This window comes from Vombatus ursinus, unplaced genomic scaffold, assembly GCF_900497805.2.
Source record: "Vombatus ursinus unplaced genomic scaffold, bare-nosed wombat genome assembly UNPS02014802.1, whole genome shotgun sequence".
In the NCBI taxonomy this organism is placed as follows: Eukaryota; Metazoa; Chordata; class Mammalia; order Diprotodontia; family Vombatidae; genus Vombatus; species Vombatus ursinus.
Window position 1 is genome coordinate 24,439,291 of NW_020954580.1, and position 25,347 is coordinate 24,464,637.

At 38.6% G+C, this 25,347-nt stretch overlaps 1 protein-coding gene across 7 annotated transcripts in view; it reads left to right on the top strand.

Moving 5' to 3' along the window:
- The first annotated feature begins 1,852 nt into the window (after window positions 1–1,852).
- Window positions 1,853–25,347, top strand: part of ALS2 (alsin Rho guanine nucleotide exchange factor ALS2) — an 81,196-nt gene continuing 57,701 nt past the window's right edge. For 4 of the 7 annotated variants that reach the window (XM_027873517.1, XM_027873520.1, XM_027873522.1 and 1 more), the window contains exons 1-2: window positions 1,853–1,908; window positions 24,389–24,479. In XM_027873517.1, the coding sequence (XP_027729318.1) occupies window positions 24,460–24,479 (20 nt within the window). In that variant the 5' untranslated portion in view covers window positions 1,853–1,908; window positions 24,389–24,459. Of the gene's footprint in view, window positions 1,909–10,222; window positions 10,309–24,388; window positions 24,480–25,347 lie in introns of those variants that run through there. The other 3 variants (XM_027873519.1, XM_027873518.1, XM_027873523.1) reach the window with 3 other exon arrangements.

The following is a 25,347-nucleotide window of genomic DNA, read 5'->3' on the forward strand; positions in this document are numbered from 1 at the left end:
CATAAAATAAGGATAATAAGGCCTTCCTTGCCTACTTCACAGGGCTATTATGGGGATCAAATAAGAAAAAGCATGTAAAGCATTACCTAAACATAAGCCATGATTACTGCTCTGTGCTAAGTGTGGAACTCCTTCAGCATAAAAAAATTGACGCAAACATTATTCATCTAGCAATACAACAATAACAATAATTTATCAAATGCTTATATATATTTAGGGCTACGTTCCCTCTTTTAGCTAGCTGCTCTATGTCTATGAGCAGAAAGTAATAATAGTTGACATTTGTAAATTTGTGTAAAACACTTTATATACATTGTCTCATTTTATTCTCACAATAAGCATATTAGAAAGATGCAGATGTTAGCATCATTATTCTGCAAGTGAGAAAACTGAGGGGGAAAAAAAGGTGACTTTCTCAAAATCACCAGCTAAAATCCCATCTTCTACAGGATGCCTTTCCCAATTCCCCTTCATTTTAATGCCTTCTCTCTGTTGATTATTTCAAATTTATCCTGTATGTACATAGTTGTTTGCATGGCGTCTTACCCATTAGATTGTGAGCTCCCTGAGAGCAGCGATTTTAGCTGATTTTGAGAAAGTCATTTAACCTTTTTTTCCTCAGTTTCCTCCAATAATGATGCTAATATTTGGGTCTTCCTCATAAGGTTATTGTGAGGATCAAAGGAGACAATTGCCTTTTACCTTTAACAGTGCCTGGCACATAGTAGATGTTTAATATTTATTCACTGGCTGAAACCTTAGGATTAGCAAGTGGCAGAGCTGGGATTCCAATACAAGTCTATTAACCCCAAATTTGAGGCTCTTTCAATCAATCAGTCAACCAATAAACATACCTACCACATTACAAAAATTTCAGTGAAAACAGCATGAGTGAAAAGCCCAAGTATTCAATTGTAAGATCTTTGGTAACTGACAATGGGGCCCGCCCAGCACTAGAATGTAAACTCCTTCTGAGCAGGGACTGCTTCATCCTTTGCATTTGTATCACTCAGAGTATGGCACTGCACCTAGCACATAGTAGGCCCATAATAAATATTTGTTGATTGATAGATAGTTCTGAGCTTCGCAACCAATAGAGCATTAATACATGGTGGTTGGATTGAATTCATCCCCTCGCAGTACTGTGTGCCGGCCGGATGTTCTGCATGCGCAAGCTATGACACTCCCATACATCGGAATGCATTGTCATCATATTAGGCGCGTAATAAATACTTGTTGGTTGATCGATAGTACAGAGCCTTCAAGTAATAGAGCTTTAATGCGTGTTGGTTGGAGGACTGAGTGTGTGCTGGCTGGAGGTTCTGCGTGCCCAGGACATGACACTCACTGTCATCAGATGCGCGTGGCTGTGACACCAGGTGTGCGAGAAGGCGTAGGCGTGCAGGGGACCACGGGGCAGGTAAATGTTGTCTCTACAAGTTTGATGACAATGATACACCTACCAGATGCTTGTCCTTTTAAACCAGAACCAGACAATCACGGCCAAGCACAAGACTTTCTCCCAACCCCTCTCCTAAGCCCAGGCACCTGTTACCATGGGAAGCAGAGAAGGCGTCAGGATGCTAATGATGACATCCATACGTCACCGTTCCAACAGCTCCCCTTCAGTGGCCGCCTTTCCCCTCGCTCTTCCCGCGCCAGCCAACCAATGCAAGAAAAGAAGAATGGGCGGGACCAAGCGCAACGCCTATTTGCTAAGTTTGACCCAAGCGCGGCTCCGTTGACAGGCTCTTTTCCCTCCCTCCCCCTTTTACACTTAGGCCCTCCCCACTGACTGGTTCGCGCTCTCTCCAGCCCCGCCCCTTCCCCTCGAGGCCCCGCCCCCAGCCCTCGTGAATCAGCTGATCTCGCCGTAGTGGTGGTGGCGACGGTGGCGGCTGCGGAGAGGTGAGGGGAAACTGAGCTGCTGCACCGGCCGGCAGAGCCTGGCGGGGCCCGAGAGGGAACCGGGGGTGGTGGGCTGAGAGCACTCAAGCGCAAGCGGGGCGCTGGGGCGAGCGAAGCCGGGCCCTGCCCGGTGCTGTGACGAGAGGTGGTGGCCGAGAGGGCCGGAGAGGCGTCCGGCGCCGACCGAAGCCTGCCGGGGAGCTCTCGTCTCGGGGAGGGGCCTCGGGGGCTCAGTGGGACCCCGGGCCGGTGGAGCGCCCCGACCCCTGGATTTCCCGCCGCCAGGCCTGCCTCCCCTCCGCTTTGCCTCCGTCGCTGCCCGGATCTGCCCTCCTTCCCCCCACCCCCAGCCCTCTCCTTCCTTTCCACCCCGCTGGTCCTGGGGAGCTCCTCTTGCCCTCTCCCCCGGAGGCTCCCGGCCTTCTCGCCGCCTCCTCGCTGCCGGCTGCGGTTTCCTTCTGCTTCACCTGCGGACTTTGTCTCCGTCCTCCTCCTCAGCCGCGCGTTGTCCCCTTTGGGAACCAGCCTTCGGCTTCGGGGGTAGGTGGCGGGTCCGACTGGACCGCGGGCTTGGACGGCTGATGTGCGAGTGTTGGCGGTGGTCTGCTGAGTAAGGAGTCGCATTTAACTTGGTGAACTTTGTGCTAAGCGTGAAACGTAAAATACTGGCATGCTGGGGGAGCGGGGAGACCAGAGAGAGGGAGGAGAAGAAAGAAGACATGCCTAGGGAAAATGCTGCTGGTGTCCTGAGTTTTTATTACCTTGTACGAGGAAACTTTCCCTGTCTTATTAAGTGAAGATAGACGTCCATAGAGACTTGTTGGTAATGAGGTTGCCTTAGAGAAATGGAACATTAGTTTAGGTAGAGATGTAGTTAAACCTATCAGTGATTGATTTTGGAAGACTAGAGAATTGAAGACTAAATACCGAAGTATTTTACTTGAGGATTAGGATGGGCAAGGGAATGACCTTACAGGACCCAAGCACAAATCCTTATCTTGTTTCTGCAGCATCCTTTGGGTAGCCTTTCAACAATAAAGTTTGGTGTGTGCTTATTTTGAATAGAGTTAGAAAAGTTTGACAGGGAGAATTTCCCCTTGCTTAAGGCATTGTGCTTTGTGCTTCTCCTAATCAGTTTTATTCTATTTCATACTGTAGTTAGTTATCTTTGTACATGAGTCTTGTCTTTTAAATTATAAACCCTCAGGAGGCAAGGGCCTTCTCTTTATACTTGTGTCTCCTGCAACATTTTTCTTTTAGAGCTTGCTTAATAAATATTTGTTGAATGAAACCCTCTGGAACTAGGAAAGAAAAAAAAGCTTTGTAAACCTTAAAACACTACATAAATGAGAGATTTGTTTTTTTTTTCTTTTGTCACAAACTGCTCTAGTTTCAATTTGTGTGTATAGATTGGGTTTATAGATGCAGCCTTTGCACATTGATGGAATGTATAGTATTCATTTATTAACATTATTTTATTCTGGGATGGGAAAAACATTAGTTTGGAATCAATAAGATCTTGGTTCAGATTCCTCTTTTGACAGTTAACAACATGACCCTGAGCAAGTCACTTAACTTTTAAGTTTCTCAGATAATTGTTGATGGAGGAAGTGGAGTCCCCACCACTGTTAAAAATCACAGCTCCTTTGCATATTTTCTTATAAATTAGGTTAGGATTAACAGTTTTTTCAGAAATTTTATTGTTACATTATATAAAGTTTCAAGGACTTAAGCTTCATTTCTACCTCTAATATCTCCAGACCACATAACAAACTCTAAATAGAGTCTAAATAGAACGAACTAAAATTTTTGTGAGAAGCTTATTTACTTCATCTTTCAATTCAAGGCTGGATGACTTTGTGATTCATTTTTCTTACTAATCAGGGCCTAGTTGTATATAAAATTTGGTCTTTTTAGGGAATGCTTATTCTTTACAAATAACATCAGAATTCTTTTTTTTCCTTTTTTTTAACACCAGGATTCTTTGAGATTTAGTAGATTTAGTAAATTTAGTATTTAGAATTTAGTAGATTTAATAAATTTAGTAGATTTAGTAAATTTAGTAGATTTTGTGGGGAAAATACTAATGCTATTCATATTAGAACCAACTAAGTATTGCAGTGATTAGAGAGATAAATCTGGAGTCAGGAAGATCTGAATTCAGATTGTGCCTCAGACACTAGCCATGTGACCTGGGCAAGTTACTTAACCTCTGGATGCCTCAGTTTCTTCATCTGTAAAATGGGGATAATATTTATAAAGACCTTTGCAAACCTTAAAGTGCTAGTTATTGTTATTTAAATTTGTTTAATTGGTATACCAAACCTAAGGACATGCAGAACTTGGAGTTTCATAGCACAAGGAAGTATGGGTCCCACAACTTCAGAAAAGTTGAGAATTTTCGACTAGTAGATTTTTTTTTTCCATCAATCAGAGTGCCATCTGATTGATTCATTTTCATGGAGTAGAGGTGATCCTGGATTCTCAAAGACTGCAAGTATAGCACAAGCTCTGCCAGGTCCTAATCAATCTGGAAAGGCTTCTAGTGCTAGCTTAGTAGTGTACTATATATTATCCAAAGACCAGGCTCATCACCAGATCTATAGGAAAATCACTTTGACTGTTGAGTGTAGGATGAATTGGAGTGTGAGCAGAAACTTGAGACAGGGAGACCAATTAGAAGGCTATTGCAGTAGTCTAGGCAAGAGGTGATAAGGGCCTTCACTAGGGTTGTGGCTGTATGAGTGGAGAGAAGAGAATGTGTGGGAGAGGTGTGGAAAAAGAAAAAAATAGGATTTGGCAACTGATTTTATAGGTGGGGTGAATGAGAATAAAGAATCAAGGATGACACCAACGTTGTGAACCTGGATATGATCAGCAGGAATAGGGAAGTTTCGAAGAGGGACTGGTGTAGAAAAAATGCAAAGGATTCTGTTTTGAACTTGTTGAGTTTGAGATACCTCAAGGACATTCAGTTGAAAATGTCTAGCAGGAAGTTGGTGATTCAGAACTGGAGCTCAGGTGAGATACTAAGGCTAGATCTATTGGAAGCTGTTAAGATTACCAAGTGAGAAAGTATATAAAAGAGGGTCTTTAACAGCTTTAGAGGACCTCGGTTCATAGATGTGATGTGGATGAAGATCCAGCAGAAGAGACAGAGAAGATGTGTTAGACAGATAGGAAAACCAAGACAGAGAGTCATGAAAACTCAGAATTTATCAAGGAGGAGGAGGCAGTTAACAAATGAAGCAGAGGTTTAAAAAAAAAAAATGGGGATTGAGAAGAGGTCGTTGGATTTGGCAAGTAAGAGATCATTGATAACTTTGGAGAAAGCAGTTTTGGTTGGTTGATGAGGTTGAAAGCCAAATTGAAGAGAGTTTAGAAGAGAGCGGAGAAGAGGAAGTGGTAGTATTCATTGTAGACTACTTTCAAAGAGTTTAGCCATCAAGGGGAGGAGAATTATAGGATTATAGCTTGCCAGGATGGTAGGATCCAATGGAGATAAGGGAGAAGGCATGTTTGTGGCTAGGGAGAAAGGAGCCAGTAGATTGGGAAGGATTTAAGATTAGAGAGAGTGTAGGAATGATGGTGGCGACAGTCTGCTAGAGATGACAGGAAGGGATAGGATCAAATGTCAATGTAGAGGGGTTGACCTTGACAAACAAAAGAACCACCTCATCATCAAACTGGAATGAGGTAGAGGTGCTCGGAGGTAATGTCACAGAGTATGAGATGAGAAGGAGGGGAAAAGAGGGAGCTCTTGGTTGAGTGGCCTCAGTTGTTTATTTGTTTTTGTGTTTTTTGTTTTGTTTTGTTTTTGTGAAGTATAAGGAAAAGTCCTCTATGGAGGGGGTGGGAAGAGTGGAAATCCATAAAAAAGAAAGTAAACTTAGAGCAGTGTTGAGATTTATGACAGATTTTGCTTCATGAATATGAAGGGAAAAGCACAGGACCACTTTAAGTGTATAGATGGATTCCTGGGTGAAAAATTCTGTATAAATGATCTCATTTGATTTTCACGACAAACCTGTAGGGTAAATATTGACAGTATGATTAACCCATTCATATAGAGAAGGAAATTGTGTCAAGTTAAGTGGCTTGCCCCGGGTCACACAGCTGTTGTTGTTCATCCTTCATTTTTGAAGAGGACCAGTGACATAATGGGGTGATGTCTTGACTTGGGCATGAATTGGATTTAATTGAAGAAGAGTTGCACAGTTGTCAGCCTCAGTCTCTCTTTCCGAGTCATGGAAGTCCAGTGGCAAGATTAAGTCCCACTCATCTGTCAGTGTTTCACTTTATTATCACATATTGTATATTAACCTTGCTTTCGCCAAAACTTAATCCAGTAATAATACTTTTTCATTCTATATAGTATCTTTTTATAGCTATAGATAGTAGAAGTAGAAATGAAATTCAGGTTTCTGACTTTAGTTCCAGAGCACTGCCATCCAATTCAGCCTTCATTCTTATTAAGAGTAGAACTCTGATTAAAGGATATCAATTTTAGTCAGTCAGTCAGTAAGCATTTATTACATGCTTACAACATGCCAGGCATTGTACTAAGCATGAGGAATACAAAGAAAGGGGGAAAATGGTCCTTGTTTTCAAGGCACTTATACTTTACATTGTAGTGGAAGACAGCATGCAAATAAGTAGGTTTGTATATATTCTCTTCCCATATGACTTTATCAAAATGACTTTTTTTGGGGAAGGGGCAGGGGATGGAGGAGGTGGGGTTGGAATAGGGCAGATTAGGTTGGGTGGGTGAGGGGAGAGGATATTCAGTCTTTCACTACTAATCAGAGAGATGTGCCACTACTGCTCCTATAGGGAGCAAAAGCTAACCGGCTTCTTAGATGATTTTGCTTTGTTTGTGATGCAGAGCTTTTGGGAAAATACTGTGCTTAGGAATCAAGTCTGATTGTTCTTAAAAGGGGGATTTTTTTTTTTTAAGTATGAAGACCTTTGAGAAAGGCAAAAAATACTATTCCTGTACTCTTAGGAAAGGCAAAAGTATAAAACTAGTGTATTAGATTCAAATATAAAATTTAATAAATTGTATTACAATATTTTGAAAGGGACGATAGTGGTTTAATATCCCAGAATCTAAATTATTTCATATTTATATGGTATCACATGCAGAAAATATTGATACATAGAAGTGAAGATATAGTTTTAAAAGAGCATATTTTACAGTTTCTTTCTGTTTTTTACAAGACACTCCAGTGGAGCAAATATTATAAATATAGGTGCCCATTCCTAGTTATTGTTTTAGATCTACTAATATTAAAAGGTAAACAGTTACAAATGTATGTAATTAAGTAACAAATAGTAATTTTAAAAGTAAATGTTTACAATTTTATTGACTTTTAACTTAACTATTTGAGTTTTATAAACATTTTGTATGTTTTTTGAAATTGCATCTTATTTTAATTATTTGATTTTATTGTGAATTTAATTATCAATAATCATTTATATTTCTATGTACAAAGAGCAAAAAAAGGATTTTTTAAAAAGTATATTAAATTTAACATAGTGATGATAAAATTGTTCCCTCTTCCCTTCCGAACTTTTTAGTTTTCTGCATGTATTTAAATGTTCTTTTTGCTCTCTTTTTACATCTTTATCGCTACCAGTAGCTCACCTTTTCCCTGCCTCCCATAGAAGCACTTGTAACAAACAAGTAGTTAAAAGTTCTTCTCCCCTACATTCTTATATGGTGGTGATTGTGTAAATTTCACTCTGTATCAGTTTATACAAGTCTTCCTAGTTGCTCTCTGTCACATTTGTCGTTTCTGCAATAATATTCCATAACAGTTATGTCCATTAAAAGGAAGTGAGTTGGCATAGTGGAAAGATTGCTGGACTTAAGAGTCAGGAAAAGTTGAATTTGAATCCTGCCTCAGACCTTTGCTAGCTCTGTGACACAAGCAAGTTACTTAAGCTTTCTCATTCTCAGTTTCTTCATCTAAAAAATGGGGTTAATAATAGCACCTGTCTCAGCAGAGTTTTTATGATTCCATTCCATCTCATCTTCTCCGAAACATTGCCCCTTCTGTTATCCCCGCGCTCCCTAATCTTCATTTTGTCCCTGTCAACTGGCTACTTCTCTGTTGTCTACAAATGTGTTTATTTTTTCACCATCGTTAAAAAAAATTCTCACTTCTTCCATCCATCTCCAGTGCCTATCATCCTATATCTCTTTCCTCCCTTTTGCCAGTGAAATCCTTGAAAAAACTGTCTGCAATAGGTGCCTCCACTTTCCTCCTACTCTCTTCCTAGCTCTGTAGTCTTGCTTTTGACTTCATGAAGTGAAACATTTCTCTAGTTACCAGTGATATTTTTTTAAAAAATTAATTTTAACCTAAATACAGAAAGAGAAAAAAAAATTTCTATGTACACAATACAACACAAAAAGTGGATTTAGTATGAAACCACAAATCTCCGTTTCATACTATTTACATTTTGTAATAAATACTACACAACATTTTCAACACTACCCTGCTTTTCTGTGCTTCTTCCTGAATTTTCTTTTGTTTTCTGCTGTTCACTTTTTATTTTTATTTTTTTTCCCCTCTCTTCCCATCCTAGAGAAGGCAACCTTTTGATAGTGTGTGTGTGTGTGTGTGTGTTTGTGTGTGTGTGTACACATACCATACTACACATCTATTTATCAGTTCTTTCTCTGGAGGTGTATAGTATCTTCCTTCATAGGTCCTTTGTAAATGATTTGAGTATTTATTACACTCAAAATAACTTAGTTGTTCACAGTTGTTCAAACGATATTGCTGTTATTGTATACCGTGTTCTCTTGATTCTGCTCATTTCAGTCTTCATTATTTCATGCAAGTCTTTCCATGTTTTTCTAAAACCAATTTTTCCATATCCCCTCCAACATTTGTCATTTTCCCCTTCTATCATTTTAGCCAATCCGATGGATGTGAGATAATATTTTAGTTTGCATTTCTCTAAGCAATAATGATTTAGAGCATATTTTCATATAAATATAACATATATTCATAGTTTTGATTTCATCATCAAAAAACTGCCTGTTCATATCCTTTTATGTGGGGAATGGCCCATGTTCTTATAAATTTGACAAAGTTCTCTATGTAGTTAAGATATGAGACTTCAATCTGAGAACCTGTCTATAAAAATTTACCTCCAATTTTATGCTTTCCTTCTAATCTTGGCTACATTGGTTTTATTTATACAAAAGCTGTTTAATTTAATGTAATCAAAATTATCTGTTTTACACTTCACAATGTTCCCTATATGTTGTTTATTCATAAATTCTTGTATCCATGAGTCTGATAGGTCAGTTATCTCTTAATTGCCAAATCTAATGGCCTTGTCTCAGTCCTTATTCTCCTTGACCTCTTTGCAGCCCTTGACCCTGTCACTCATCCTCTGCTCCTTAATATTCTCTTCTCTCTAGGTTTTTGTGACACTGCTCTTTCCTGGTTCTTTTCCTACCTCTCTGACCATTCCACCACAATCTTCTTTGCTGGATCTTTATCCTGGTCCTACCTATCAGCTGTGAGTGTTCCCCAAGACTCTGTCCTAGGACCTCTTTTCTTCTCCTCCTTTTCTATTAGCAATCTCATCACTTCCCATGGATTCATTGGTCCTTTGTTTTCGAAGAGGACCAGAATGACATCACCATGCTAGAGTCAAGTTACAGTGTGTCTGACTATAGCTGATCAGACCAGTACGAGCTCTGAATGTTCTACCACAGGTCGGGCATAAATAGTTCATGGGAACATTTGGGATAGATTCTCTAAATTTGCGCATCTTGCATTTCTTTTGAGCTACTTCAATTCTGCTTTGCTCGTAGAGCACAGCACCTTCTCTGATGTGGGCACATCATGCTGAGTGGTCCTGTGTCAGTGTCTCCCATGTCATACAATTAATTCCAAAGTTCTTGACAGTGTCCTTGTATCACTTCTTCTGACCACCATGTGAACGCTTGCCCTGTGTGAGTTCTCCATAAAATAGTCTTTTTGGTAAGCATACATTTTGTATTCCAGCAGCATGGCCAGCCCATTGGAGTTGTGCTCTCTGAAGTAGAGTTTGAATGCGTGGCAGTTTAATTTGAGAAAGGACGTCAGTGTCTGGGACCTTATCCTGCCAGATGATCTTCAGAATCTTCCTAAGATAATTCAAATGGAAGGGATTCAGTTTCCTGGCATGGTGCTGGTGTACTATCCAGGTTTCATAAGCATACAACAATGAGGTCAGCACAGCGGCTCTGTAGACCTTCAGTCTGGTAATTACTCTAATACCTCTTCTCTCCCACACTTTCCTTCAGAACCTCCCAAACACTGAGCTAGCTCTGGCAGTGCATGCGTCAACCTCATTATCAATCTGTATGTCCCTGGAAAGTGCACTGCCAAGGTAAGTGAACTTATCCACAGCATTCAGACCTTCTCCATTTGTTGTAACTGATAGTTACATGTATGGATGGTATGGTGGTGGCTGATGGGGCACATGTGTTTTCTTGGTGTTAATTGTTAGACCAAAATTAGCACAAGCAGCAGAGAATCGATCCATACTTTGTAGCATCTCAGGTTCAGAGGCAGCATTGAGTGCACAATCATCTGCAAACAATGCAAGGGAAACCATAAATCACTAGAAACCACTGTATGTATGTATGTATGTAGGTATACACATATGTGTATGTATATGTGTGTGTGTATAGATACACATGCATACTCTGCTCACATATGTGGCCCTACTCACTTTGATCACTGATTAGATATGTTTTTTAAGCTCACTAATGCTGCATCTTCCCGTCTGCCATGTTTAGGACTTAAGCCAGCATAACTTTGTATGTTATTCTATATATTGTATTTTAATTTGCTATTTCTTCTATAGCTATGAGATGACTTGTTGGGGATGTTATTAAGAGGATTTATGCTTCAGGTGGGAATTGAGCTAGATAGTGTCAAAAGTCTGCTTCCACAACTCTGAAGATTTCATGAAAATTCCGTAGAATTGAGTACTCTCAGATTATAGCTGGTCAGCTGGAAAAGTACATCAAGAGTCATCTATTCCAGCTCCCTCATTTTACTGATGATACCCCAAAGGCTGTAACATACTTGAGATCACACAGTAAAATCACTGAGGTATAATTTGAACGTAAGTCCTTAGACACGAAATCTAGCATTCTTTCCACTGTTTCTGTTGATAAAAATGTCACCCCTTTTGATAAAATTTTAAAGAAAATGATATTTGGTTGTAGATGAAACTATATTAACTCAAGGGGTCTTAGGCTCTTTTGTAAAATGGATTCCTTTGTCAGTCTAGTGAAAGCTATGGATCCCTTTCCAGAATAATATTTTTAAATTCATAAAGTAATTACAAAGGAAGCAAATTATATTGAAATAAAGGTCTAATTTTTCTCCCCTCCAAGTTCACAGACCCTCTGGAATCTGTCAGTGGAACCTCCATTAAGAACTTCTATCCTCACTATAAAATGGCGGCATTGGGTATACCTAGGTATTAAATTGGTTAAGATTATTAGATTTCTCATGTATTCTAGTTATTCACTATCAGAATCTTTTATGGGAATTATAGAAAAATAATAATAGTTTTCTATATATGATTCTATAATGGATACAAATCAAAATGCCGGCATTGCTAGGCATTCATGGTTATATATCTTTGATAGGAAAATATCCCTTGTAAAGGGCTACTATGTTCAGAGTTCAAGCATAAATTAAGTAGGTAGTCAAAAATCCGAAACTACAGTTTGCCTGTCATATCAGTGTTTATCAAGGGTCTTTGGAGAGAGGCCATTTTCCTCTGGATTCGTTTCTGGCATTTATTTGGTAAGATAAAATAAATGTGTTTTGGAAATAGCTAGAAAACAGTATTAGCAGATTCTTAAATTAGTTTGTTGTAAAAATCACCATGTTTTAACTTAATTGAATAAGCCCTTAACCTAAGACTGTGTTTCAGAATTGTGTTTATAAATTGTTTGGCCTCCAGAAATTATAAGCTGTTTGAGAATAAGGACCGTGCCTTATTCTTTGTTTCCTTAGTTGGTACCTATAACAGTGCTTTGTATGTGACAGCCACTCAGTAAATGTTTGTTAAATAAGTGAATATATTTCCTTATAAAAACAGCATCATAAATGATTATTAGGTTTCCAGACCAATTCACAAAGTCCATAATTTAAAGCCAAACAGTGAAATGAACTAATAATAGCTTTGAACTTTGCACCCTGAATCCCACAGAAGGTTGGGACACACAAGATCCATTTTCTGGAGGATTATGATCATCAGAGAAAGGGGGAGATTGAGGCTTTGAATTTGGCAACTACTATAGTGAGAATGGGGCCTTTTAGTGACAGTAAACTCTCTTAAGATAATGTTAGAAAAGGGCTTCTGCAACAACAGCATCCTTTCATACACAAAAGCAATTCATAAGTTTTTATAGATTGGAGAACTATATGAGTATGGAAGATATTGCCTACAGCTTAGTCAACAAGTATCATAAATAAAGCATGATGCTTTGTTTTTCTTGCATCTTTTTATTTTCCTATCTAGATTGTAATTGTCCTTTTCATCAGGCTTCAGTTTGGCTAATTGTTTTGAATTTGCCTTCTTGGGTCAAGCAGAACAAATCTAATCCTGTTCCATATGACAACTCTTCAGATACCTGAAGGTGTCTTGTTCCCCTTCTTTTCTAAGTCCATAACCATCATTTCCAGTTCCTTCAACTGATATTCATATGTCAAGAACTTGAGGCCCTAGAACAACTTGGTTTCCTTCTTTGGGGTGCTCTTCAAATTATTATGGTGTCCAAAACTGAATATTGGACTAGACGTCCCAGTGTATGAAATTCTGGTATAAGAATGAAACTCAGTTTGATGATGAAACTCTCCAATTTAGGCAAGTCCTTTGACAATAGGCACAGTCCTTCATGGGGCTCACACTCAGGTGGCATATATACTAAAATGTAGTATGTTGTTAAAATGTTGATAATCAGATGAAACAGATTCAGATAATTCTGGAGACAGGAGTTTAGGGTGCATTTAATTTTATGCTTACACTAAAGTTCTACTTCTTTGCCTAATAGCATAGATGCTGAAGGCAATGCCACCAGAGCACAAGCTCCTGCCAAATAGATGTTTTGAGTACAGGTCTGGTAGTGGTCTGTGTTTGTCCTCCAGTGACCACCTTGGATAGCTTGTCACAACAAGCTTGGCAGCCAGGTGATAAACTTTTTTGGCCATAGTAATTCTGTCTACTTAGGGATATGCATTGGTAGAGAGATGATCACACTGATGAAACCACAGATCTCTAAAATGTTGGTTGGTGAATCATAGTATGACATAGTATGATAATCAAGACATGTTAGAGCTGGATAGCAGCTTTAGGAATTTGACTAGATGAATTCTAGTTTTTGCAAGTAATTATACTTTTTTTTCCCCAGTGGTAACATTATAGCCTACATTTCTTCTTACAGTTTCTTATAATTAACTTATGAAGACAAGTGTCTGTTCTGTTTAAATTAGGGTTTTAAGTTTAAGTGAATTAATTTTGGGGGAAAGATGATAATTATTTTATTGGCTCACTTTTTCATTTAGTATTTATTCACAGTGTGCAGAGTAGTAGTAATCAGAGAGGGAAGACAAAATTAAGTGGATGAAGTCGTGTTTTCAGTGCACTACAAATAAAGGAGGTGGGATGAATAGGCATAAAGGCTATAATGAATATAAGAAAAAGCTTTTTTAATTTTATTTTTATAACTATAACATGTATATAAGTAGGAAGAGATATCAGGAATGTATGGAGTTTGCAGGGACAACACCAAGTAAAATTGTATGGCATAAAATTCTCACATTTACCTAAAAAGGAATGTTTTATATATAGTTAGGTTTTGTTGGCAGTGTGCCCCTTATTCCATTTGTGTGCCTTAGGAATGTATAATATGCCAGATTTTCAAGACTATTTGGAAGAAGTAACATATGTTATGTGTTCTGGCAAAGGTTCCTGCTTGGTTCTACCAAGAAAGGAAAACAGAGAAGGCCCATTACTTTTTTACTTTTCTACTTTTCATCCTATTCACTGATGGAAAGTCATGGATACTAGAGCATATTTTACTGATTTCATGGCATCTATGGTGTCCATAAGTATATCCCAACTGCCACAATTCTCTGTTCTGTGTGTAATATTCAGAACCATTGAGTGAAGAGATGGAAAAAATAAAAAGAGTCCCCAGTCTCAACAGTCTTATATTTAACCAGGGTTATGGGAAGGTATACTTAGAAGTGTAGTAGAACATAAGATATTATGGGGGAAAGGGGAAATTGAGAAAGTACACTAGCAAAATCTCAAGAAACTAGAGAATTACTTTCATAATGATAGATTTTTGAATTCGAAGGGAGCTCAGAGGGGAGTTCTTAACCCTTTTTTGTGCTATAGGCCCCTTTGACAGACATGGGAAAATTAGAGACCCCTACTGAGAATGTTTATAAATGTATTAAATAAAATACATGGCATTACAAATACATTGGAATGCAAAACATTTTTTAAATTCACAGATCTCAGGTTAAGAATCATTGCTCTAGTTCAAGCTATATCTGTGTAAAGATTCCCTCTGCAACATGCACAATAAGTCATCATCTAGCCTTTGCTGGAAGACCTCTAGTTAGGAAGAACCCATTACTTCCTGAGGTCATCTGTTCTGCTTACAAATTGTTTCAACAATTAAGACGCTTTTCCCTTCACTCAGGTCTAACTTTGCTCCTTTGCAATTTCTTACCTGTTGCTCCTGGTTCTGCCCTCTGAGGGCCAAGACAAATCTAAACTTTCTTGCATCCAGTAGCTTTTCAGATACTTGAAGTGGCACAACTGTTCCTTCCCATCGTACTTAAATCTTTTCTTCAAGCTAAATGTTACTAATTGTTTCAATTAATTCTTATATGGCACAATCTTGACATTTTTTTTACCATCTGGCAGAGTTGTAGGACATATTAAAGAAATGGTTAGTGATCATCTAAAAATGGTCACTGAGGGCTAGCATAGCTTCATCAAGAATATGATCATACTAGATTCAGCATATTTCCTTTTTTGACAAGATTATTAGACTGGTAAGTAAGGAGAATGCTGTAGATATGGTTTACCTAGATTTTCATAAATCATCATTGTGGAAAAGATGGAGAGATGTGGGCTAGATGATAGTACAATTAGTTAGATTCACAATTAGTTCAGTGTCTAGACACACAATAGTTATTAATGGTTCAGTGTCAGTGGGAGGTGGTCTCCAGTTAAGCTATTTGTTTGACCCTGTCCTGTTTAACGTTTTTGTAAATGATTTTGATAAAGGCATAGATGGTATAGATTTGCAGATGACACAGAAATAGTAGATAGCTAACATAGTAGATAACAAAGTCATTATTCAAATAGATCTTGACAGGTTAAAACATTGGGCCGAATACTAGACAAAATTTAATATGGATAAATATGAAGTCATATTTATATCAACTTCATTAGTACAGGATGGGGAAGGTGCAGCTAGATAGCAGCTCTTTTGAAAAAGACCTTGTTATGAATCGATGCAGAGTAAAATGAGCAGAACCAGGAGAACCAGTTATACAGTAACAAGAACTTTGTAAAGAAATTACTTTGAATGACATGAGAATTTTGATCAATGCTCTGACCAACCAAAACTCCAGAGGATCAATGATGAAGCATGTTCTCCACTGCCTAACATGAGAGATATGAAGAAGAGGAAGGTCAAAACAAGTCGCCTTTATTTTCCCACTTAAATTAGGAGGCTGTGTTCTCTGCTGAGAAATAGAGGAAGATGGGATAGGAGGGCTGAGGAGAGAGAATACTTGGAATAATTGCTGTAGAGAGTGTGATAGAGTCCAGGGAGATTAAAAGCCTTGCTGTGTACTAATGAAAGCCCAGTTAAGATTAGATAACATAAGTTTGTAGTGAACAAAGTCAACATGATTGTATGACTTTCTCCTATGTGAGTAGGAACAGCGAAAGCATATGGTGGGAGTATTCCATAGTTGGAGTTTCACAAGGCATTCCTGGCAGTAAAACAAAGGGGGCAAGGGATTCAGGGTTAACTGATAGCATATGGCTGAACTTGGCTAGCACCTCTCCTGGGAACCTTGTGGAGACGGCCCAGTACCCTGAGTCTGGGAGCCTCAGGAGTGGCAGTGCCCCTTTAATCACCAGACCTGCTTCCAACCCAGCCCCTACAGCCATCATTGAGGGCAGAAATCATTCAGGGGCCCACCTTCCTCAGTGACACCAGCAGCAATTGCTGACCAGCTTCCATCACTAGGCAGATAGGCACATGAGCCCTGGGAATGGTAGCACTGCCCAGACTGCTGGTCCTGCTTTTAGCCCAGCCTTCACAGTCATCCAGGGAAGTAATTCCCATAGAGAAGCCAACCATCCCCACCAGTTCTTAACTGACTGCTACACATAGGGCAAGCAATCCAGCCTAACTGAAGCAACAAGGCACCCTAAAAGAGAAGCAGGAGGCAGCATTTGCTAGGCAAGTCACCACCACTCCCTTAACCACCATCTCCCCTCAAACTCCTCTCCTAGAAATAGCCCAGCACCCCAAACCCAGGAGCCTTGGGAATAACAATGCTTCCAGCCTAATGTCTGCAGCCTCCATACTGGGAAGCAACCCCTGTAGGGATGGATACACCTTGGCAACTGCCCCTGCAGGTGCTATAGCTACAGTTACTGAAGACCTGGAAAAGAAAGGACTTGGCACTGTTAAATGATCCAGCATCAGAAAGTGATAGGATTTTATCAGTGGAGATGACATTAAAGAAGCATTACTCTCTGCTTTGCCGCTGAACCCTAAGGATCATGGGACCTTTTCGTCTCACTTGCCGCTGAAACCTTCCACATGTGTGGTATACTGCATCAAAAGATGAACTCCTTGAGAGCAAGGACTGTTTTATTTTTTTATGTGTATCCTCAATGCTTTACACCTAGTAACCTCTTAAAAAATGCTTCATTCATTCATTTGTTGAATTATAAAGTCAAGACTGTGAAGGGAGGTAAATAAGGCCAGAGCAAGGTAGAAAGTCTGGATATCACAGTGAAGACAAAGAATAATCTTGACTGATTAAGGCAGGAAGAGATATTCAAGGATAGGAGATTGTGGTTGGTAAGATGGATTTCAGAGTTATGGATCATGGAAGTAGAAAAGTTAAGGGTTATGGTCAAATCCATAATTGTCCTTTTGTGACTAAGGTAGAGCAGATACGAAGATCATGGCACTTTAGGAGGTTGATGAATTTGTAGGCAAGGATATTTCAGGCTGACAAGGATGTTGACATGTATATTGAAGTCCTCAAGTGTTAAAGCAGGGCACAAGGTTGAGAGGAAGATTGAGATCTGCGAATAGAACTCTGAAAGATCAGGAAGAATGACCTAGAAGCTGGTGGGTGACTACACTAAGAAGTTATCTGTAGTAGAAAAGATGGACAAAGTGAAACTCCAGATAAAGAAAGGGCCTATGCCTGGGGCTAAAAGGAAGAAATTAGGAACTCCTATAAGCCACTGGAGGCCAGCTGCATCAGGATGGGGTGTTACTGGGGATTGTTGGGTGATAATGATTAAAGGGAAGAAGGCTGTTTTGGAGACAAGTCTCTGGATGACTCATCTTCCCATCCTCTCTTTCCTGCTTTGGAGGCCACTGCTATAGACTATAAGGGGCCATTAAAGATTTTTGAGTGAGGGACTTACCTCATCGTTATGTACATGAGGAAGGTTATTTTGGCAGCTGAGGATAATCTGGAGAAAGAAGCAATAAGACCAATGTAGGCAGTAGTGGAAAGGTCCTGAACTAGTATGATGACAGTGTGGATGGAGAGAAGACAGGTGTAATAGATGTGGAGATTGAATTGTAAAGGCTTGGCAACTGACTGGTAGAGAATATATGAGAGAGAAGAGTTAAAAGTAATTCTCAGACTTTCATCTGTATGCTTAGGAAGGTGTTCAGTGTGGACATGTTCAGTTTGAGGGGCTGGTAGGACATTTAGGTGTAGATGCCCAATAGACATTTGGAAATGTGGGACTGGAATTGAGGGGAAAGAGTAGGGCTAGATATAGAAACTTGGGAGTTAATTGACAGAGAAATGATAATTGAGCTCCTAGGAGTGGACCGGATCACTGAAGGAGAGAATTTAAAGAGGGAAGTAAACCCAGGCTGAGGACAAGGCCTTGGAGACCTGCTTGTACCTTCAAGAGGAATGAGCAAGGAAAGAAGAGTGATAGAACAAGATGAATGGCGAGAGGTTGTTGGAGGCAGAGAGGAGACTGGGTCAGCTGTGTTCCATTCTGCAGAAAGATCAAAGCAGGTATGAACTTGGATTTAGCAATTAGTCAAAGATACAGTCAAAAAATAACAACAGCAGCAGGACAGTTTTCAGATGAAGAAATCCAAGCTATCAATTCATGTGAAAAATTGCTCAACATCACACTAAGAGAAATACAAATTGAAACAACTCTGAGGTACCAGCTGCCAGCAGATTGACAGTTAACAAAATAGGAAAATGATAGATGCCAAAGGGACTATGGGGTTACAGGTATATTAATTCACTGTTGGCAGAACTGTGAACTGGTAAAGCAATTTGGAACTATTTAATTGTAATAGCCCAAAAAACTATTAAACTGTGTGTACCTTTTGACCTACTGATATTGCTTCTAAGTCTATACCCTAAAGAGATCAAAGAAAAAGGAAAAGGACTCATGTACAAAAATATTTATAATAGCTCTTTTTGTAGTGGCAAAGAATTCAAAGCTGAGGGGGTGTCATCAATTGGGGAATGGCTAAACAAGTTATGATATCTATATGTGATGGAATACTACTGTGCTATAAGAAATTAAGAAGGGGATGGTTTCAGAAAAAACCTGAGAAAACATGTATGAACTGATGCAAAGTGAAGTGAGCAGAGCCAGGAGTACAGTTGATAAAATAACAATATTGTAAAGGCAAACAACTGTTCAGAGACTTAGGAATTCTGATTAATGACTAGCCACTAAGCATGCTACCTACCTCCTGAGGAGACAGACTCAGAGTGTAGATTGAGACTTTTTTTTTTTAAATATGGCCATTTGGAAATTTGCTTTGCTTGACTATATGTGCTTGTAATGGATTATTTTCTTGCTCTTTAAATGGGGAAGAGGGGATGGAAACAATGTGAACTTGAACAAAATAAATTTGGATTTTAGAAACGTTATTAGTGACATTCCAGAGAATAATTCCTTTAAAGGGAAGTGGAGCTAGGTTAGAAGCCACATTGCTAGCCTATAGAGTCATATAGGTGGTTAGGAAGTGGAGGTAGCAAATGTAGAATACTAAGAGTTTAGCAGTGGAAAGGTTTAGGATGATAGCTTGATGGGAGGGGTGAGGGCAGAGACAACGTTCTTGAAATCAAAATGAATCTTTTGGCAGCCATGGATCACATTTCCTTACCTAATTATCTTTTTTTTAATTTTAGGCCTTTTTAAACAGTTTCTATTTTAGATTTCACTTTCATTGAGAGGCAGCTTGGTATAATGGATGGAGAACCAGACAGTCAATAAACAATTAAGTGCCTCCTATGTACTAGGTGTTGTTGCTAAGTGTTGGAACCATCCTTGGAGCCTGCTGATTGTGTGACCCTAGGCAAATCACTTAACCTTGGTACCCTCGGCAACTGTCCTAGACTATAAATTGCAAAGAAGGTGCAACCCTGAATTGGGAGCAGAAGTTTCCTCATGGGGTGGGGTGGGGGGTAGTTCCCTGTACCATTAAAATCTAGACACAGGTCTAGTCCCTACCCTAGTTTTTAGAATTTTGTCTGGTTATCCAGCTAAGACAAAAGGTACAAAACTATTCTGTTACATTTAACACCAGTATTCATCAACCAGCGCCTGTAGTATCTTTGTTTCTCGTAAATGTGAAAACTACACTAAGGGATGTAACTGATTCTACTATGTAGCAAGGATATACAAACCCTGTGAAAGAAAAAATTTTAAATGGACATTTCCTTCAGACTATTAGAATGGTAATAAGTAATATAGAATAAGGTCTGCCTTTCAAGCAGGCCTGCACAGCCTACAGCCTGCGGGCTGCTTGCAGCATGCCTAAGAATTTCAGGCAGCCCTCGAAAAATATAGAGGATATTTTCCTGTATGTTTTTAGTGGGCACCCAAACTCCTTTGGGGGGCCACAGGTTGTGTAGGCCTGCTCCAAAGGCAAGAATTCAAAAGTAGAAGAGAAGGAGAAAGGACATTTCAGGCATTGAAAACAGCATGAGCAAAGGGTGGGAGAGCATATGTATGTGTTCTCTTTAGGGAATCAGAGTCGTCCAGTTTGGCAGGAACATAAGTGTACCATAAAAGAATTCTTCACTTTGTCAAACAATTCACTATAAATTCTCAATGAGCTCATTTGGTGCATTCAAAACATTTGGCAAATAAAGCTCATGCAGGTTTTATTAGTAGATGTTTTGTATCTGATAGCCAGGCAGTCCAGTGTACTTTCATTCAGACAAAGTAGTTACTTTGGTCACTGATACAGATAATTGTTTAACTTTAATCAGGAGTCTAAGAACTCTCTGAACTCTAGGAACAAAACACAGATTAGGTAGACTTTCTTGAAAGCAATTGTATACACAAAAAGCTTCACTTTTTACTGTTAACCTATAAAAGTTTAAATGTTCCTTATGTGTAAAGGGTACATTTTATGCAATTACAGAATGCTATGCAAATATTTCCATAACAAACACTAGCAAGGATTTTTCCTCAAGTACAGGGGCAGGAACCTGTAAGGACTCCCTAAGGCAAAACCTCGAGTAAACAGATGGTTCTTACATCTTACCGAACCACAAGATAGTTTTTGTTGTTGTTGAGTCTTTCCAGTTATGTGTGACTCTTCATGACCCTATTTGGGGTTTAAGATACTGGAGTGGTTTGCCATTTTCTTCACCAATTCATTTTACAGATCAGGAACTGAGACATACAGAGGTTAAATGACTTGCCCCCACAGCTAGTAAGTATCTGAGGCTACATTTGAACTCATGAGGATGAGTCTTCTTGATTCCAAGCCCATTATGCTGTCCATTGTGCCACCTACCCCCAACCAGGATAAGCCTTTCCCAAAACAATGGTGTTTTATTGGAAAGTCATAAAGTTGGCGCCATCGTCTTTAGAAGGCCCAGTAAAACTTTCTTGATTGTACTTTCCCAACTGAGGGAAATTAATATGTTATATCATATTAAAATGAAATTCATCCTTTTCCTCACTTTGTCAGACCCCATTTCTCAGACTACCTCACCAGGCAGTCCATGTGTCCCAGCTTTGACACATCCCCACTAGCCCAGTTATCTGCTCCTTCACCCGCTTGGGCTGGGCCTCTTCCAAGTTGGACCCTTGTCTCTGTTTACCAGTAAACAGAGACACTGACTTGGACAGGGTGCCCCCCAAGGACAGCTCTCCTGTCCTCACTGTTTCTCATCAAAGTTTGGGGTTTTCATGTCTCCAGAGGGAAGGGAGAGAGTGGACACTCATTGGGGTAGTTTTGTTTTCTAGCCGAGATTAGCAGAGGCAGTTTGAAGTTCATCAAGTAATTAACATTCCCAAATTGCCCTAGAGGTTCATGGTCATCTGCACCTGAAGGCCAACCCATCGATCAGAACTGTCTTACCTTTGCCACAGGAGGTCCAGATGGTGTGCTGTCAGGTCAGTCAGAAAGAAGACACACTTAGGTCTAAAAGACCCTGTTGGCCCTCATTCCGGGTCTCTTGTGGTTGAGAGAGGTTACTGACCCAATTTATTGGTAACTGCTAGTCTAACAGATAAATTAATCATGCTCAGGTCCCTGGTTTTTTTTTTACAGAGATGCCAGCAGTATATTCGTTACTGTTAATAAAATTATATCTTGCCCTGGAGAAAACTGCCTCAACTTCATTTTTGCTTGCTATACAATAAAATGAATAATTGTATCTTTATATTGTATTTTTTTCCTTCTGTCATTTTTCATTACTAAAGTTAGTAATATCAATTTACCAAATTCAATTTAATTACCAAAATTCAAGCTTGCAAGAGAGACAAAAAAAAAAAGCCCTCTGCTTATCTGTGTAAATCCAGCCAGTGATAGTTTTGTTTCAGGAAGATAAATGAAGTCTGTGAAATATTTTATCACTACACATTGTTAAATTTTTTTTATTTATTTCAATATTTCCCAATTACATGTAAAAAATTTTGTCATTTTGAAAATTTTTGAAAATTCTCTCCCTCCTGCCCTACTCCTTGAGAAGGCAAGCAATTTGATTTCAATTATACATGTGAGATCATGCCAAATATTTCCTTATTAGCCATGTTGCAAAAGAAAACACAAACAAAATAAAACAATAAAAATAAAGAGAGAGAAAAAAGTATATGTCATTCTGCATTCAGAGTTCATCAGTTCTCTCTTTGGAGGTGGAGATCATTTTTCATCATGGGTCCTTTGGAATTGTCCTAAATCATTGTCTTGATCTGAGAATAGCTAAGTTATTCACAGTTTATCCTTACAATGATCATCCTTACAACATTTCTGTTACTGTGTATGATGTTCTTTTGGTTCTGCTCACTTCACTTTGCATCAGTTCATGTAAGTCTTCCCAGGTTTTTCTGAAACCATCCTACTCATCATTTCTTATAGCACAATAATTTTCCACATAATCATACACCACAGCTTGTTTAGCCATTCCCCAATTGATGGGCATTCCCTCAATTTCCAATTCTTTGCCACTACAAAAAGAGCTGCTATAAAGGTTTTTGTACATACAGGTTCTTTTCCCTTTTCTTTGATCTCTTTGGGATACAGACCAAGTAAAAATATTGTTGCATCAAAAGATATGCACAATTTTATAGTCCTTTGGACATAGTTCCAAATTGTTCTCCAGAATTATTGGATCAATTCAGCCAGGGGGAGCCTCTTGACGGTTTGTTTAATTTCTTTTTCTAAGATTGGGTTATTTAAGTATTCTGTTTCTTCTATTAATCTGGGCAGTTTATATTTTTGTTGACACACTACACATTTAATAAGTATTCAAAAAATATGTGAATGTCTCAGTTGTTTTCTTCTCTGTAAGATGGAGCTATTACCTGTTTGCCTTGTATAATTTAAGGAGTTGTTGTAAGGATCAAATTAGAAAATATATGTAAAGCCCTTTATAAGGAGTTATCTTAATAATTGTTACTATATACCTGGCACTGTGGCAGTAAAGAAATAGGGTATTCCTAAAGTCTTAGGACCATTTTAAGCTTTCAAATTTAAAATTAGCTTGATTTTAAGCTTTAGCGTAAAATAGCCCTAGGGCTATTTTACAGAATAGCTCCTCTCAAGAATTCTCAATTAGAATTTAATAAGCTTGACATAATTAGAGGAAAATTAAGCCCTCTTTGCTGGTTTTAAGTTAGTAGTTCCGAAAAGAAAACAGTCAGTCTAGGTTGGAGTCCTCAAAAGGCTAACTTACTGGAAGAGGTGGTTTTTGAGCTGTGCTTGGAAGGTTGGGTTTGGATTGGGGGTGGGAAACAAGCAAACAGCCTGAGTAAAGGGGGATATTGAGGGAACACAGAAAGCATAGACTAGGAAAAGATGGAAGGGACAATGATGGGAAAAGAAATAATTTGATTGCATAGGACAGTAACTTAAATTATGCGTTTGCTCAGCTAGTCAAGGAGAAGAATATTCTGGTTAGACAAGTTGCATTTCAAAATAGAAATTGTTTGGGGAATGGATTGGAGGAGATAAAGGGGGGAAATCATTTTGGAAAAACTTTTTTTTAATGTGGAAAGTGAGGAATACATAAGTAAATATTGTATTAAAATTAAATATTTAGAAAGTCTATAGTTCAAGTAACTATTTGTTAGGTACTATACTACTTTCAGCATCCCTTCTTATGTTCAGTGACTTTAATGATAACTCTACAACTTTAACAGTTTTTTCTTGTCAGCTACTACTTAAGCACAATACCCCTGTGCGCCTTGGAATATTTGAAAACCAACTCTGATATAATATGTATGTACAAAATATTTAATATTGTTCTGTCTTGAAGTTGTTTTTTCTTTCTTTTTTTTTAAAAGCAAAACTAAAGAAAGAATGAAATAACCAGCCTCCTGGGAAAGCTGGAATAGACTGTTGTAGTCTTTTTTTCCCTTTAGACTTTAATTTTGACTGTTAACAGCCTCTTTATAAGCTGAATGGGCAGAAAAATCATCCTAGCTATTTGACTGTTGGCAGACAAAATATGAAATTATTTAAATTATTTCAATATTAGTTTTGTTATATGGCATTTTGTGTTTTGCCAGGCCAACATGCACTCATTGGTGGACTTTTCTTTTCCTCCTTCTGGAATAAAATAACTAAGCCCTCTCTATCTTTCTGTCCTTTCATTGCCCCATATGGTACTTGCCTGTATAGTATGCTTATTTCATGTTTTCCATTTAGGTCTTTATACACTGCTCTATTCCTTTTGCCAGAGAGGAAATGATTTGGTGATGGAGTGCTTCCACTGACAGATGGACTCACAGGAGAGAAGGTAAAAATATGTCTTTTCCCTGCATTTCTCCCACCCCTAAAATCAGAACCAAAACAGAAATCACATTTAAATGGCCTTCCTGTCAAATGTTAATAGAGAGTGGAACATTTATATTATAGTCAAGAGTCAGAGTGTGATATAAAAAATTAGCTTAGTGGAGTAATTTAATAGCATAATATCTTCCCTAAGATTCATGAAATATTAAAAATAAAATAGATTAACACTTAAATTTTGAGGACAAAAGTCCTTCTAAACCATTCTTGAAAATTATTTCAAAGCGTTTTGCAAGCATTAATTCTTACTATTAATTTTCAGCCTTTTAAAAGGGAAGTTAATAATGTGTTGTCTTTCGTTTATCTTCAGAAATATGCCATGGTAGAGAGTTCAAGGTGGGGATATTTTATCTTCCATAATGAAGAAGAGAAATATCAAACCAGAGAATAGGTATTTTGCAAGCATTCTCTCAATGATTATTAAAATATTGGCATGGCTATTTTGCCAAAAAGAAAAATGTGGCAAGAAAATTAGAAGTGTACATTGTGCCACTGATAGCTTTCATTCTCTAATGCCTCTTTTGAGAAACCTTATAAAGAAATGCCTCGTGTCCTAATGTACCCATATATCATACGTTAGTAATGTGGAGGGAGAGGATTGATAGTCTCTCCTACACATATGAGCATGGTATTTCTAAGTAGGTCTTTCTGTGTGATCCATAAAGGTCTCCCTATCTTGGGCAGAGCCTGAGTGAAGCAGGAATAATTTGGTTGGTACTTTAGGTGATTATACTATAAATCTGAATTCTATATTTTTTACTAGCAATTACAGAGTCTGAACGTAGCTTGTAATAATTTGTCAGTAACTATAAATT